Source organism: Neolamprologus brichardi, chromosome 10 (genome assembly GCF_056152115.1).
Source record: "Neolamprologus brichardi isolate AB-2024 chromosome 10, ASM5615211v1, whole genome shotgun sequence".
NCBI lineage: Eukaryota > Metazoa > Chordata > Actinopteri > Cichliformes > Cichlidae > Neolamprologus > Neolamprologus brichardi.
This window is the reverse complement of record NC_142113.1, coordinates 16,781,511-16,799,501: the sequence shown is the minus strand read 5'-3', so window position 1 is coordinate 16,799,501 and position 17,991 is coordinate 16,781,511. Positions and strand designations below refer to the sequence as shown.

Genomic DNA, 17,991 nt, shown 5'->3' with positions numbered 1-17,991 from the left:
CTATTCACTTCTCATAATAAGCATTCGTGTGGCCAACCCCAGCCCCTGTAGCCTGGTGTTGCTGCAGAAAAAGGCCCCACTGCTGGGAAGACAGCAATTATTCATGCCTAGTGTCTTCTCCTGTGGAGAAGAGAGAAAAACTAAAATACCCCTATACATGATTGTAGAGTAAAGGTCTTGTTGCCCACGAGGATAAGAAGATAAAAGTCAAGGAATGCAACAAGAACCTTGGGACTATTAATCAAAGTGTAGTTGTCTTAATTGATACAAGAGGGATGGTTAGCATTTTTACTGACAGTGGAGGTTATCATGATACTCTGTACTTTTTTCCCTTTTTTGTGGCCGGTGCTCCAAAGTCAAATCATTATTCTTCTCCTCTTTAAACTGAAACCAGTACCTGCAAACTTAAGGAGAATTCAAGAGCAGAGGCAAGTTCAAAGATCAGGATTAGCCTCTGAGCTTTCTCCCTTCTGAAGTGCACTGGCCAAAATGCTGCATGCAAATAGTAAGGCAAGGTTGTTGGCAGTAGAACCAGCTTGAGATGCAGATTGCTGAATTGGGCATAACAGATTCAGAATAAGTCAAAGTCTGCAGGCCTATTTTTACCAACTTCTGTTTGCAGTTACTCTTTTTTCCCAACTTACTGTCCTTGAAGAAGAATTAAAGGAGAGCAATTAGGTCTTTACTTTTTCGCATTTAATGTGAAAAATGTTATTGCTGGAAACATTACTTTCCTTTAAAAAGTTCTTTTGATGAAATGTGGCCAGAAACATATTAATCTAAACACTCACCAGCCATTTGCTTATGTACATCTTTTCAACTGCTTGTTAATGCAAATATCCAATCAGTCAATCACACGGCAGCGACTCAAAGTTATAACTGAGAGTTTTGATTTTTATTGCAACATTCAGATGGAAGTCAGAATTTGGCAGAGAACGGACGAAAACATGGCTCCATCCTGCCCTGTATCAATGATTCAAGCTGCTGGCGGTGTAATGTTGTCGGGAATATTTTCTTGGCAGACTTTGGGCCACTTAGTACCAATCAAGCATTATTTAAACACCACAGTCTGAGTATTATTGCTGACCATTTCCATCCCTTTATGGCCATCGTGTACCCATCTTCTGATGGCTGCTTCCAGCAGGATATCACGTGCCGTGTCACAAAGCTCAAATCATAACAAACTAGTTTCTTTAACATGACGTTGAATTCGCTGTACTCAAATGGGCTCCATAGTCACCAAATCTCAATCCAATAGAGCGCCTTTGTGTGTGCATCCTACAAATCTGCAGCAACTGTTTGATGCTTTCCTGTCAATATGAACCAAAAGTGCTCAGAAATGTTTCCAGCACCTTGTTAAATATGTGCCATTAAGAATTAAAGCAGTTCTGAAAATTAAAAGGGGGTCAAGCCGGCCATTAATGAAAGTTTTGGATGTCACTCCACATGGCTCTGAAACTGTACACTAAGCCACACTGCAGTTTCTAAATGTTATGATGCTAAACATGCTGAAAACTATATGTAATCACACAGTGAAACAACGAGCGGCTTTACCTCAGCTGTAATTGCTGTCATTACTAACGTCTGTTTTTGCTTCCTGAGAAAGGAGAGGGAGAGACAGCTCTATCTGCTCCCCGCAGCTCAGACTCTGATGGCAGCTTTGAGGCAATCATCATCTACCTGAAAAACACACACACACACACTCACACTACATGTAACGTATGTAAACTTGCTTATGTTTACTGACAACCTGTCACCTGATTGTTGACTGTCATTTCATGTTCCTTCTGTGCTCTGGCATTGCAGTCACTCCAGATTGTGATTGCCTGAATAATTCACAAAATACCCATAGACAGTTTAAATATAGGCTGTATTCACATTCCAAAATAGGTTATTAAACACCATTAAGCCTATCTGTACATGTCAGAATGTAATATAGTATAATATATAGACTATAACATATAACATTCAAGCTTTTGTTTTAAATCTGCCTTATATAAATCTAAATTATACATGATTTTGTAACCCAAAAAGTGAAAATAGGTGAAAACATGCATCAGAGAATACAGTAATTAACCTTACTAATGATCTCAAAACTAAAAACTAAATAATTGGGTCTTTAATTCAAGGTCTTTAATAATAAGCTTTGTGTATTTAGGGAGATTGTTCAAATTTCAAATCATTTCTTTTCATCGCTGTCACAAAGTGTTTTGAATTCAAAAGAGCTGATTGTACTCCACAGGTGACCATTTTCTGGCTATAACCACACATTCTATTCAAGCTTATTCAAGCTTATTCAGGCTAAGGACAAACCTTTTGTGAAAACTCAATAAGGGAAAATCCTTGGAGGGATTTGTAACTGTTTTATTCTATTGATATCGATCTTGCTTTTAAATGAAGGACACAGGTAAGGCAATGTGATGACCAGAAAACATATTTTCTGGAGGGCAAGTAGCCCGGACAGCTCTTTAGTCGCTGTGCTTAAACCAGAGAGGTACAGGCCGCTGCATCCCTGGGGTGAAATGGTTAAATATCGGACAACGGAGATCACCTTCACACCGCTCTTTAGACGATAAAGCTTAGGAGCACTGGAGAAATTAAAACATAATGCAAAGGTCTTTCCACTTATTGCCAGGAAAGCTTATTGATATCCTGTCACATTAACTAGCTTTGGGGAAGAATTATAGCAACAATTTGGAATAAAGTGTAGAACAGAAAAAGAGAAATCGTTAGATCCTGGGGCTACTGTTATGAATTACATGTAATAGCCCTTCTTTTCATTAAATCCCAATGGCAGAGGACACTTTTGGCAATCTTGAAGAAACACATACACACAAAGAAGGCAGTCCAATTTTCATTTATTGACATGAAGTGCTATTTGGTCCTTTTATAAATTTTTCCTTCCTTGTCCCCCACCCAACCCCCCAAGTTGGGCTTGTGGTGGCAGCTTACTTCATCCAGAATTGCTCATTTCTTTAAGCCATTATTTGTGCTGTTCCTGCGCTGCAGTTGGCTCACACAGCGCGGTTCTTTCGGCAGAATGTAGCAGTGTCGTTTGTGGTGGAAAATATTTGAAAAGCAGCAGCAACACAGGCAAGATTAAGTTACCACAAGTGTAACATTGATGCTATCTTTCTGCTTCTTCCTTTGGTGGATTTTATTGCTGTTTTGAAGAGGTTATGGATTTTGCAGAATGTAGAGCTGCTTTGATAGATGATTCTTGCATGACACTTAATTAATTCTTATGATTAATTATCTCGCTTTGCTTATAACTCCATGCTGTTACCCTGCTGACCACAATTTCTTTTTATTCTGCAAGTAAAAAAGAAAAGAAAACTACTGGGTTGAATATTCAAGATAGTGTCCACATGTGGGCTTTATTGAATGATTAGCTGAAGTAATTTGTTTTCAGAATCTAATTAATCCGCACGACCCAGCAAACAGTAATGTGCAAGGACACACACAAGCATGGCAACACACACATCTTGGTAACATCTACTCTTTTTTTTTTTTAATTCTCTCATGGGCTTGGGTGCATGCATTCAAAGGTGGACACACAAGTGTCTTTCGGCCCTCTGCTACAGCCTCCAGGGACTCTTTCATCTTGGCAGTAGAGCCAGCATTAGATGCAGATTGGTGAATTTCCAGTCTCAGCCAAAAAGTTGGGCATAATTGACTCACTGAACAAGCAAAGTCTGCAGGCACTTTTCACCACTTTCTCCCCTTTACTTTCTGATGGTAGACACTCTAGCTTTTGTATCGATGGCTTTAACATACCATCAGTGCAGAGGAATTCACACAAAGTAATTCATTTTATTTTTGTTTTACGTTAAATGTGAAGTGTTTTCAAATACTGTTGTAGAAAAGACTATTACTAGATACATTATTACCCTAAAACACACAAAGAGGTTTGGAATTAGCCTGTTCGCCTGTGTGAATCTGATGGAATTCTGAATACCCTGGACTGACATCATTTGTCCATACATGCAGGTGTATTCCATTCTTGTGAAAATGAGAATGTTTAATTGACTGAGGATGTGATTATAGTTCGATCTCCAAAGGTCACTTTTGCAAGAATGAAAATGATGATGAAATGATCAAGTTTGGATAGACATGGATGTAAACTACGGGTCGATTTGTTTGTGGCAGCACAGTTTTGTCATGAAGCTGTACCTCAATATGTAGCACCTTGCCATGGAAACAGCACACTTTTGCTATGCTTACCCAATGATGTTATGGTGTGACTTGTGTTACACATATAACACATGGGCATGAATCTATGGAAACATCCCTCAGAGACTTTGGTCTTTATTGGCATGATAGCATCACACAGTTGGCTGCACATCCATGATGCATGTTTGCAATAATTAGAGATTTGTGACATGGCACATGATATCCTGCTGGAAGCAGCCATCAAAAGATGGGCACACTGTGGTCATTAAGGGTTGGACGTGGGGAGTAATAATACTCAGGTGGGCTGTGGCATTTAAATGATGCCCAGTTGGTACTTAGAGGCCCAAAGTGTGCCAAGATAATATTCCCCACACCTTACACCGCCATCAGAAGTCTGAACCATTCATACAAGGCAAAATGAATTTCTGACTCTACCATATGAGTGTTGCAGGGGAAAGTCCTCAGACCAGGCAACATTTTTCCAAATTCTATTGTCCAATTTTAGTGACCTTGTGGGAATTGTGGTCTCAGTTTCTTAGCGTACAGGAGTGGCACTGGGTGTGATCTTCTTCTGCTGCAGCCCATTGTTTTCCAGGTTCAAAAGTATGGTCATATTTTGCTAACAGTGAACAGGTGCATCTAAAAGAATGGCTGGTGAGTGTGTAAACAGACGGTGTGACAACAAGCTGCTGTATTTGCTGTCATTCCTAATGTCTGGGCTGCTACCTGTAGATAGAACAGTTTAGACTGAAAGAGCTGTGTCTGAGTTCTGCAGAAAAAATCGTGGTGGCTGTGAAACAATCAGCATTTGGCAAAAAATGCAAAAGTAAAAATTTTTTAAAAAGAAAAGTGAACACTATAGCGTGTACTATACAGCCTGTCAAAATCAGCAGGGGTGATTCAAATGTCACAAATATAGGCTGGCTTCAGCTACCCAGTATAATATAAAAATATTATAAATATATAAAAACTGAGGGATACAATGTATTGAAATTATTTAGTCTATTTATGGATCCACTGCAGCCTGTGCAATAGGATTCTGGCCTTTTTCTGAATGCTTACACTAATGGGCGCTGACAGCTTTACTATGAATTTCTTTTCACTTGCACAAAACAGCCTCTTTGTGATCATAAAAATCTGTTTTGTTCACCATCTCTAATGTGGGAGTTCAAACTCACAGTATATTCTAAGTTGTTGTTTTGAGTTGCTTTTTTCTAATTTTATATCAAATGAAAGTAAAAGTTTAAAAGGTTTCCAGACAGGCGTGCCAAACAGTGTGCAGGCAAATATCAAAACACATTTTAATTACACTTACTAAATGGGTAATAAAAGGGGAACAGATGTGTGTGGTACATTATAAGCACTGGTGTTTTTGCACAGACTGTTTGGTTTTATGATGAAGGGACAGAGGTGGTCGCATATTTTTCTTGCAGCACCTCAAAGCAACAGGCATCATTAACCAAAAAAGTAGTCCCCAAGCCAATAAAACATATAAGCTCCATACACATACTCTTTTAAACTTACTGACATCCCATTTGGTAATCATCCCATTAATGTACAACAAGTTTCATATTTCCTGCTAAAATAGCATCCAATTTATTTATGTATTTGTTTATTTTTATGTTTCTCATGAATGCAGACATATGTTGAGTTTCAGTTTCAAAATTCTCTGTTCTGCCACACCGAAAGATTCCCCGACCCGCACCACAGATACAAGGACACTGCAGCTCTATAAGCAGCCCGTGCTTAAGCTAGCTTCTGCTCTATTGATCTGAGCTGAAACCACTGCTTCACAGAGCTAAATCTAAAACTGAGAACGAAAAAAGCATAACACAAAAGAAGAAAAGGTGCCTGTGGAGGATGAATTTTAATATTCACAAAATTACGACCGAGAGGGGAAGAGAGGGAGAAAGATGCGTGTATGTTAAAGCAGCAGAATGGAAAGGACATTTGAATAGCTTGCACTGTATGACGAATTAAAGGATTCTGTCAGTGCAGATGAAAGGCGGCGCGGTGGATGGTGTACAGCTATAACAATAATTTACACGTGGCAAACATTTCTCGTGATGTTCTTCAGACACTGACAGCAAACTGCGTTTGAAAAGTGAGATAAGGACATGCAGTTGACATGCAGTGTGCTGCTCTAAGAAGCTTTCGTTGACACTTAAGCTGCACACGTTTCTTTTGCTTACGTGCTGTCTGTGGAGATAGCGGCCCTGCTGAACCAAACGCGAACTAGCTTAGTGTTAGATACATACTTGTCAGCTGTGAGTGTCAAAGGAGTCTCTTTAAGTCACAGTTGTAGATAAAGTGCTAAAATATCTGCTTTGGATTTACAGCACTTAGTTCTTAAGTACATCAATCCTTATATCACTTTTTAGACATCATGTCATTAGGTATATATGCTTAATGCATACACATTTTTATTTCCAGCCTTTACACAGTCTCTTAAAATGTGCACAGTATCTTTATTACATACCCTTCCACAGTAACCCCATATGGAGCCAGCAACAATGGAAGAGATCAGATGAGCAGTTACACTTTTGGCTCTCTGCGGCCATACAGTGGTTCACAGAAGACCTGAACCCTCTTTAATTTATTAAACAAGCCCAACTCGTAAGGCCAGGCGACAAGGAGGGTGTTATAAATATTAAAAGAAGAGTTTGCTCTGCCACACTCTCATATTAAATCACACAGAGAAGAATGTATCTGCCCTTATTAAAAGATAATGTGTTCTGGAGCCATAAAAATGTATAACCCACAACTCTAGATCCTTCTCCTCCTCCCCCTTCTTTCCTCTTTTGTCTTGGTCCAAGTGAAATTTCAGCCTTTTTGTGTGCATCAATCTCTATTTTGTCCATTTTTACTTTGTCTCTTTGTACCGCCTTGTTGTATTTTTTTTCTCCATCGTTGAGTAACAGCGGACTAGACCAGAATACATAAGAGCAGAATAGATGATTTTTTTTTTCTTTTTTAAATCACTCACACAAAAGGCATCTACACATTGTAAATGTTGCAAGCTTTTGATGCTGCATGAATATCAAGTTAATGGAGTGCTGGAAAATTTCCTCTTGAATGTCACACAGTCTTCCCTTTATCTTAAAAGGGGCATAAAAAGGTTATGAAATTTTGAACATTAATAAAACAACCAAACAGTATGCAGTGTAGCATTCCAGCCGGACTTTATTCAGACGATGCACTCAATGATCATTACGGATGGACCATGGTGGAGTATTCCAACCCATTTATTCACAAGTTACCATAAACACATCGTAAGAGCTGTACCCATGACATAAAACAAAATAAACAATCACTTAATATAACCACGTTTCCGTTATGCTAATTAATTCACAGAAAAGGCACAAGAGGTGCTAGCATCAGCCTGCTAGATCACTCATCAACTTGTTAACAATCAAGTAATACATTTACAAATTGTCCGAAATGTAAACAACAACACAACATACAAAAATACCTGTTCGCCTTCCAGCTAGATGCTAATTTAAAGATGGATGGAAAACGATAACTTTCTCATTAACCCTTTCAGTGGCAAGCAGTAGCAGTACGATCTTCCTTCCCGGAAGTTACCCGCTCCGAATTTCAAAATAAGAGTCTAATCTATATTATAAGGTTTAATTCGTTCAGGGATTTAACTGTTTGAGAAATATCAATAAGATAAATAATCTGGGTCATTTACATGCAGTATGCAGATAAAATCAATGGCACCCTTAGCCTCCCTCTGCATTGTACCTATGCTGCCCTCACAACAGGTGACCATGTGAAGCTAGACAGCTAGCGAACAAAATAGACGAGATCTTCCACACAAGGCTTGCTTCTCTTGCTTTTAATGAAGATCCTTTAAAGCCTTATCCTCTCTCAAGGCTTCTCCTTGCTATTTATTATTTGTAACTGAAATATACAGAAAGTGAAAATAAATTGCTAGCTAATACACATCTTAATGACAAACTTAGCCTAGCTTAACACGTGCGTTACATTAGCATCACAGTTCACTCCAGGTAAACACATATAAAAGTTGTTTCTGAACACATTAATACTCACAAAGACGAACGTTTCCCAAGGTACAAGCGTGTAGGGCACTCTTAGCGTGTACATGAACTCGTTCACTCTTTTAATACTGCCGAAGCACTTTTCACGGCATTAACGGAGAAAATACGTCAAAGATAGGCGAATGATCAGAGCGCTCCCATTCCCGCGCATACAATACAAAGATCGCTTGTGGTAACAATGTCTCACTCTGAGCAAATTTCGAACCCAGACATTTTAACTGTTTTTGGCATGAATTACTTATAATATTTCTTAACTTTGAACTTATTTATCACCTTGCTTATGTAACTTAATCAGACTATGAACTAACTACTCACTTTTGACCAAAAGGCATAACAGTACCCATTTGAGGTCCCAACTTTCAAACTGTTGGCCCCTTGCTGTGTCTGTAGGGAGAGTAGAACATTTTCACACGTTCTGTACTTTTCTAAACATTACACATCAGGACCTCATGTGAGAATCCAGAATCAGCTGGATCTGACGTTAACCACCCACCTCCCCAGCACCAAGTCCACGAATGTCTGATTGTGTGAGAAAAGAGCCGGTAATTACCCAGGTAATTCAGAGCAAGTGAGAATTACGTGTCCTGCAGCCTGCAGGCTCTACCCATCAAAATGAGGATTTCCTCCAGTGAGGATCTTCTGTCGAGAATCTCCTGCAGTATTCTTTTTTTTTCTTTTTTCTTTTTCTCTTTTTTAAAGAAGGACAACTTCAGACGAGGCCTCAGCTTGATTATCTCGACAGTGTATGGAATTCATGTGTAAGAACGGCTGAATGGGGTGACCACTCACGGCACATTGTAAAATCTTTGAAAAATCCTCTGTATGCCTGGTGCAGTGAAAAACTCTTGCTTAGCAGAGTGGATTAGAGGCAAGAGGAGAGGAAGATAATGTTGGGCTCATGGTGGTCAGATTGATCCAGCAAAAGCAAGACCTTCTTATTTTTGTCAAAGCCTATCCACCAATGCAACATAACCAGCTACAGTTTGGTGAGAGACTAAGCTGTTTTTTTGTTGTTTATAATGTCTAGGATCTGGCTAGTGTGCTTCTTTCTAATGCCACATCAACACACACACTGATTTTCTTTTTTTTTTTTAAACCTCTTTTGTTCAGCTGCAGACGACGACTCGAATAATATCACTTGAACTCTGAGCAGCTCTATATGTAGCTAAAAAGGCATTCTGCAAGTTTTTTTCACATATGCAATAATACTCCCTAAGCTATCGCCAATAAATCAATAAAAGTGTAACTGTTGGCATGGCCTTGGAGCTATGAGGGGGCAGTAGCATGATGTATGACCCGTGTTATGAAGATTGCATTAATGTTTCAAATGTTTGAACATAGTCAGTAAGGACCAAATGGGTTATTTTTCAATTTCTGAAGCCACTGAAAGCGCATTTCTTTCAGGATTTGCATTGTAATCTATACAACAATCAGACATCCAGTTGGCTTGTTTGTGGCTGACTTGTGGCTGTATAATAGCCAAACCAGAGTGGAAGCGGTCAGACGGTGATAGTGTATGATGTGTGTTTAAAAAAAAAAGAAAAAAAAAATACTCACAGTCCTGACAGGTGGAGGTGAGGAGACACAACCATGTGTGTAACTTAATGCCCTAGTCCTCGCCCTGCTGGGTCCTGCCAGGGGAACATTCCTCTACTCTTTGCTCCACTGACCAAGCAGAACTGCGGCGCAGTGAAACCACAAACGTCTGTGCGTATGCGTGTGTGTGTGTGTGTGTCAATTTGAGTGCGTGTGTCCACTGGGAGGCAGTGAAGTCTGACAGCCTGGTCACTCGGACCATGGAGACTTATGGAGCGAGAGCAAGCCAGCTGTTCAATTTGGCCACATGGGCAGACAGAGAAAGAAAAGGAGAATACTGAAGAGAAACAGTGTCAATATACGACGTGTGTTGTATGGCTAAACCATCCTCCTATCACTGCCTGCCCTGCTCTGACATTGCTGTATTTTAGCTATCACGAGCCCACACACTGCACACAGACTGGGGCAGGGTTGCATGTGGCATTCCTCGGAGAGGATAATGAGATAAGTACTAATTTCTCGGGTGTCATAGACTGATATGAATAATACAGGCCATTCCGTTACCTATCTTCCCCACTGCTGTCACTGTCACCTTCTTTTTTTTAGATCCACCTACAACGTGTCCGTATGCTGTCAGCGCATCGGTGTCGTGCCTTACCTTGAATAACCTGAAAACCAGACTTTGTGAAAAGAGGAAGTCAGTGCGAATAAAGGAAATAAGCTTTTGTTAGAAGAAAGGGAAACCTTTGATGAGTTTTTGCATGAGGTGTGGACAGGCAGATTCCTTTCTCTTTCATGACTATCATCTCTACTGCTTATCCAGCAGCTGGAGACCTGTATTGACTCCTTATTCATTTTCCCAACAACAATTTCTGGCTAAGAATCAGAAAGAGATTGATCCCCCCCCCCTTTTTTTTTTTATTTTCCAAGTGATGATTTATTTACTGTGTACTGCTCTTCCACTACTGCCCTGGTTTGCATGTTGGGGACTCTTACGGCAGTGTGAGGGTGGTCCTGAATTATTCACTTCTTTTCTCCAAGTCCCTCTTTCATTCTCTTTTTCCTTCATTTTGCAGGGCGAATGTGTGCCTGCTTGTCTCTTTGTGTAAATCTGGCGTCCGTCTCTCTTCCCCTCTCTCTTTATTTTATTATTCTCAGACAGCTACGAAGCTCTGCTCTGACTGCATGATGTGAACCAAATGATAGCAGCTTAGAACAATCGTTAAAGCAGGAACGAGCTGGAAATAATCATCTCCTTCCTCTTTGCTCTGTTGTGTACTGTCTGCTGTTCTCTTCTCTTACTCCCTAACCTCACCAACTGGCACTTTCATCAGCTCTCTTTGTCTCTCTCTCGCCGTCTCTCCTCAGATCCCAATGCTCTTGGGCAGCACGGCACTGACCATGCCTTGATCGGAGGAGTGGTGGCTGTAGTGGTCTTTGTCACCTTGTGTCTAATCATCGTTCTGGGAAGATACCTGGCCAGGCATAAAGGTAAAATCCACAGTGGACCAGACCTACGGCTTTCAAGGCTCATGGAGCTAGTGGAGCATGTCCTTCTTGTCCCATTAGAATACAGTCCTTTCCCAATTCCCAAGTTACACCTGAAAGTGTAGAACAAAAGTGGGAAAGCTTACACCATCCACACATCAGAAATGTTAATGAATATGTGCCTTTGATATGCAGCACAAAGTAATAGCACATGTTGTTATTGTAATTCACTCTCTATCCATGTATTTATCAACAATGTGAATGGAGTTTTTTAATTGCGCAGAGGTCCGTAATATTATTTTAATTTAGTTGTGATGATGATGGGAGAAAATAAACATTCATAAATCCACTTTGGCACCACAGGAAAAAAGGCATTTTATTCCCAAACAGTATTAGACAAACAGTAATAATGTGAGGGAAGAAATTTGTTTATGCAATTAAATGTGCTTCCTGTATGTGGAAATGTAAATCACTTCTCAAACCGAAAGTGATGGATTGATTCTCAGACTAACTTGTTACAGTTTAGCTCCAAGTTCGCAAAGAAGAGTGGAAATAAAGTGAATTCCAAGTTGCCGCTCGGTTTTCGTCACTAATGCCACAACATTAACTTCTAAGTTTAAGCTAAGAGCTCAATTTGGACTTGCAGCTGTGAGTTCTGATGGTCGTCACACGCAACGTAGGTGTTGATGCCATTCTGCTGTATCGGTGCAGGGTCTCACAAATTTTGCTCTGCTTTATTTAAATACTCCACTACACTATCCCAGCTCCTCATTGTTTTAGATATGAATAATGTAACACTACTGATGTTGTCTTCAGATGTGTTTTTTTCGCCTCAGGCAGCCAACACCATGCAGGGCTGCTTGGTATTTGTTTTCCTCAATAGAAGTTTGTTTTTTCGTTGCCACAGGAACATACTTGACAAACGAGGCCAAAGGAGCGGATGATGCCCCCGATGCCGACACAGCCATCATCAACGCTGAGGGAAACCACGCGCACGCGGAAGAAAAGAAAGAATACTTCATTTAGACTGCAGGGGGAGCTGTGCAGCTCTTGCCTTCTCATTTCCTTCTTTTGATCTCTGTACTTCTTATTCTCTCTTTCCGTCTCCCACTTTTCTTGTTCTCCTCCAGCCACTGGCCCCCATCATGTCAACAAGGAACCCACAGGCAGTCCACAAACAGACAAGTTCCCAGTGTGTTTTCCTGTTATTTCCTTCTGTTGAAACGATCTCTGTCATTTACATCTTGTCCTTTATTTTTTCATTGGTTTGGGGGTTTTTTGTGTTCGTTGTTTTTTGCTTTTGGCAGATGTTTTTCACTGGCAGCTTGCTGTTGCTGCTGAAGTTGCCCCTTTGTCACTTCCTCATCTTCAACATGAATACCTAGAAATCTGTAAATCTACCATGACTGCTCCTTAGCCCTCTCGTTAGTCTTTACTCCTCTTCCCCACCAAGCAGACACCCAAACACATATTCCTGTTCACACACATCCACGAACACATATCATCTCTCACATCAACACGGTGCCTAAAAATACAGACGCCATTGAACTTCTGTCAATGCCTTCATGTATCGTCTGTCAGTAGCAATGTAAATGCTTTGTAGATGGTTACCTTAGCCATCATTCCATTGCTTAGCTCACAGCTTTTGATTACGCATCAAATCTTTTTTTTTTCTCTTTTCTTTTTCTTTTTGAATGACGATTTGTGCTATTTACGCCTTATACATGTCTGTCACACTAAATATGGTACTTTTAGGTGATTCACTTTTCCCTATTCCATCTCCCTCTAAATAGAGTTGTAATTAAAACGTTGACCCTTGTAAGATACGAAGAAGGATTTGTGTAACACTGTAGCAAGGTTTATCAGATACAGTAAGTGTACAATATGATTTGCATTATTAGGGTAGGAGTAATAAAGGGTAGTGTGGTATTGTTTAGAGCAGAGAAAAACACACCAAAAATATATGAAAGATGCTAGGTCAAGCGTTCCTTTTCAGCAAGCATAATCAAGTATATAAAACCACTTGTTAAATGTGCTGCCCAGGTACTTTTACCTGTATAGTCCTGCACCGTCCAGGCAGCGGTTTAGCAAAACACCATCACCTTCAGTGTCATCTGGACAGCTTACGGTAGTTTGTGTTTTCCATAAAGGGTTCAGGTGTGCAGAAAGAGTCACTCTCCTCTCTCTGTATAGGCTGTATAAATTGTATTCAAATAACTTTAGCTTTTCACTTTGAATAATTTAGTTATTGTTTGTCACATTGAAATTATTTTAAGGCTTGAGGAACCCGTGAAATGTAAACTCAACCATAAGGTGTTAAAACAAGACCAGACCAATAACATCTGTTTGATTACTGTCATTGTTTTTGATTCCTTGACACCTTGACATTCCTTTGACACCTTCAAATTTATTTTTAAATAGTTTTTAATAGTTTAGTGAAGCTGCCCTCATCAGCTCGTCATGCTTTTTATGCCTATTTTCCCAGTCCGTCTCCATTAACTCAACTTTAATTTCCATTTCATGGGGTCTTCAAGGAAAAAAAAGCAAATAGAAAAAGAAACAAATGGTGTGAGTGCTGGGTCAGGGATCTGCAGGGGCCTCTTTTCCAAAACTTAAAAAAACTGAAAACAAATAGAAAAGCACAAAATTGTCTGAATGAGTTACTGTGTTCATTTGCCAACAACTAGATCGCCTTGTGAACGGTTCTTTCATTCAAATGGGTAACGAGAAGATGACAAGGCTGTCTTTGATTCAATTCTGAAGAAAAAAAAAAGTGCAGTGCATCTTTTTGAAAATGTAAGCTAAATCATGTTTTTATATTTAAAAATAAAATGTTTCTAATATTTTTTTGGTTTTAATGGTTAAGCTCCCTGCTGTATATTGTGTCTGCTACAATGTGGTTGGTTGTGAAAATTGCTGTTAAATTCTGGATTCCTGTATTTGCTCAAATATGTATATTAGCCACCTTATCTAATTACTTTTTTTTCCATTACATTATCCTCATTAGAGAAATTTTAAAACAAATGTATTTTTGTTTTGGCACAAGGCATGTATATAATGTGTGAGAACTAAATTTTGGTAATACACATTAGCATGTTTTTGTTTGGTTCTTTTTCATGTTTAATTTATTTGAAATTGAAATTTATTTAAGAGAGAACCACAATGAAGATGGTATATTTGTACTTTGATTTTGGGAAAACGGTGGCTTTGTGTGTTTGTGGCCTGACCCTAGTTGCTCCAAATCTGAAGAAGTTGATGTTCTAGGACATCTGGCAAATCAAACGCGCAAAACTCCGGAATAAGCTGCTTTTCCATGGAAATTGAGGTAATAGAATTTGGAGCTGAAATCAAAAGAAATAATACCTCCATGCCGGTGGCAAGAACGTTTCCACATATTAAGACAGCCATGACGCGTCATAGTCAGCAACCTTTCATCTTTCATGAGTTTGGAGAAGTTTGGCTTTGAAGGAATGATCCTAAATGCTCAAAAGTGAGCACTAGTCTGCTACCAGGGAGCAAATTATAATCAAGGGCAATAATATTTTGGGCCCAATTGTCTCCATTTTGGTGGTCCAATTTACAACATTATGCAAATAGGGTCAGCAAAAATCTTTTGTCTGTATTTTGTTACTCGAGCACTTCTCGAGCGAACCACAAGTTGGGAATAATTAAGTCAATCTACTCAGTTTTACCTTTCATCATCGATGTAGGATTTAGGGGTTTTTGACATTTTAATACATTCAAAAAGCAATTATTTGTTTGTTTTGAAAATAAAGAAGCTTTGCCACAGTTTCCATATCTCACACTTTTAGTGCACTGAGCATATCACTATATACAGGTTCAACTTCAGCGTCACCACAAATGCTCTATACAAAGTGTTCTAGTCTAACATGTGTAGATACATTTCTTACAATGATTTAACATCTTTCTGTTTCTTTTTTTTTTTTTGGTTTTTTTGTATCTCGTTCTATTCATTGTGTCTTAAATCACTGATGGTGTCGATCACACTTGGTGTTGCTTTACAACTCCAACTTTGAAACAGGAAAGTAGTTGAATGAATTTGTTGATTCTGAAGTCAGAGAAACAAGTTAGGCGGTTTCATATCAAACACACTGAGAATTAACCGGGTCTGTAGTGATGAGTTGATGCTGGCATTAGTAATAAAACAGTTGCCATTTACTCAAGTATGCACTCTGACCAATGTGGTGGATATTTCTTAGTAATTAGTAAAATCTGTGCTTTGTTTTGAGGTTTGTTTTTTTTTCTTTCTGAAACTCACATGTAAATATTTGTTTTGACATAATAGTAATGAGCTAATTTGTTGCAAATGGATTTTTATAATCATTAGACCAAACCTGAATCTTGTTTAATTTGTTATTTTAGCAGCCTGGCACATACGACCATGCACTACGACAGGATCAACTGTAGCTCTGTTATATCTTGGCTATCTTTGTTTTATTTCTGTATTGTTGTCGGTTGAAAATAAGCTTTAAACGCGTTGCCTCCTTGATTTTCAACGTTTATCAGTTGGGTTAATATTCGCTAGATCACAAGCCTTTAATTTCATCCTGGCAGCAAGACAGTAAAGGCACTAACAGAGCCGCAGTGCCATTTTCATTGGGCACGAGTCCATTTTGTGGGATTGTAAGTCTCTAATTTCCTGGCTCCGAACAAACCCGCTTTCTTCAACTGAAGGTGCGAGTCAGGGAGCTGCGGTTGTGCATTTATGCAGATTTAACAGTGCAATACTGGCAGTAATTTCGACATGAAATTGCACCCAGTTTTGTGAACAATTTCCAGGTTGGCGGAGACACAAACAAGCCTGTGCAAAATCACATTAAAAAAAGTTTCATGTATAGGCTACTGTTGTGCCTAGGATTTGTCGGGTTGAAATGCACAAAACCCACACCTTTTATGGGATGTAAGCTGCTTGCAGTGGGTTAAATTGGAAGATTGTTTATAGTTTCACAGTTCCTCGTGGGTTTGTGAGACCATTCGCTTTGAGTTGATAAAACTTTTATCTGTAATCATCTCGTGTGTTCTGTTCTGAATGCAAAAGATAGTAACTGTATCAAATTACTGTCACTATTTACAATGTGGGCTGATACAGTATATTGTTGCCTAAAAAATGACCAGATTACAGAGTATCTTATAAAGTCACATTAAAACACATATATGAAAATCTTTATATTAGTGCCTTGTGACTCTGCACCTGAAGTTTGCCACTGAACCACCCTCCTGGGCTCATTTAAAGAGGAATCAGACAAGTTGATGCGATGTGTGATTAATAAAGCTTTACAAACCTGCTAAAAAAAGACACTCGATTCATCGTAACACGCTGACCTCGAAGCAAATCGGGTCACCAAACATCGCAGGCAGTAATGACACACACGTATGTTTTTAACTTCCAGGAAATTAGAGGCCCACGTTAGTATTCAAAATATAAAAATCCGCTTATAAGCAGAAGTGAGCAGAATGGACACTTTCGGTTATAGTCTGTCAGAAATTCTCCTTTTTTTAATCTTATGGTTTATATTTTTTATATTTTTTAATGGCAAATGTGTTCTCTACAGTAGTGCTTGTAACATGACATGGCTTGTTCCTGTCCCATCTCCCTTCCTCTGGCTCTTCAGATGTCTTTGCTGTACAGTATGGCTTCAGTGCACTTCTCTATCACTCCGCAATAGTGACACAAGAATCAATCAGCCCAATTTCTTTACTGTCACACCGATGACAACATGTGACACAATCGCATGTAGTGATGTTTCTTTTTTTATTATTATTATATCTGTTTCTTTTGTTTTGCATCTCAGGAATATATTTCATTTAGATTTTGTTCGTTTGTTTGTTTGTTTCCTGTCTTAAAATGGGGACTCGTGAGCACTTTTCACTCTGCTAGTCCCTGTGTGCTGACACCATGTATTTTTTGAGTTTTAAGATTATCACAATGATAATAAAAAATGATTCAGTGACTCTTCAATAATTCTGTCACCTTGCTGTCATTGGAATATTAGACTAAGGAAACCTTTTTTCTTTTCTTTTTTAATTTTTTGATCACTGACTTGAAATACTGAGATTTAGAAATATGCTGCAAATTACTGAGTTTCAACAATGATGGAAGGTGTCTTTAACAGAATCTAATTTTAGCTTATGTAAGCGGTTCAGTGCTTTTTGTCCTTTATCATGTTTCCCTTTGTAGCAACACACATCTTTATGTATATCAGTCTTTAGGTGGCAGGTGCTGCAAGGCACTGTCTCTCACTAAATACAAAATATCCACAGTGAGGCTCAGTAAAGATCAGGATTAGAGCTAGACAAATGTTAGTTCAGCCTCTGATGTACCTTGGTGAAATAGGGGGTTTGATATCAAGCTGTACTCCGAAAGCTTGATTTGATATATAGCACCGTAACGGAGGTGTTTCTCTCCCATTGTCTGTGGGATTTATTATATTTAATTTAGAGGTTCGTATGTATGAAATGAAATTGTTGAATAAATAGTTGCCAAAACATCTGTATAAGCCTGATTCCATTTTTTCAGTCATCATTTTCCTCCTGAAAGCTTCTTACCTCAGTATTTCTCAACTGAGCGATAATGATATACAATAAATACGCTGGAAACATCTGAATTTGTCCTCATGAGGATCAGTGCACAAGCGCACCCACACAAACACATACATATACACATACTTGCAAAAAGACAAGAAAACGCATGCACAGATACGTATTCATG

At 39.0% G+C, this 17,991-nt stretch overlaps 1 protein-coding gene across 3 annotated transcripts in view; it reads left to right on the top strand.

Annotated features, from left to right (window-relative positions):
* Positions 1-17,779, top strand: part of cadm2a (cell adhesion molecule 2a) — a 204,891-nt gene extending 187,112 nt beyond the window's left edge. For all 3 annotated transcript variants that reach the window (XM_006800055.3, XM_006800056.3, XM_006800054.3), the window contains 2 exons: positions 11,142-11,264; positions 12,169-17,779. In XM_006800055.3, coding sequence (XP_006800118.1) covers positions 11,142-11,264; positions 12,169-12,287 — 242 coding nt within the window. In that variant the 3' untranslated portion in view covers positions 12,288-17,779. The remainder of the gene's footprint in view (positions 1-11,141; positions 11,265-12,168) is intronic.
* The last annotated feature ends 212 nt before the right edge of the window (positions 17,780-17,991 follow it).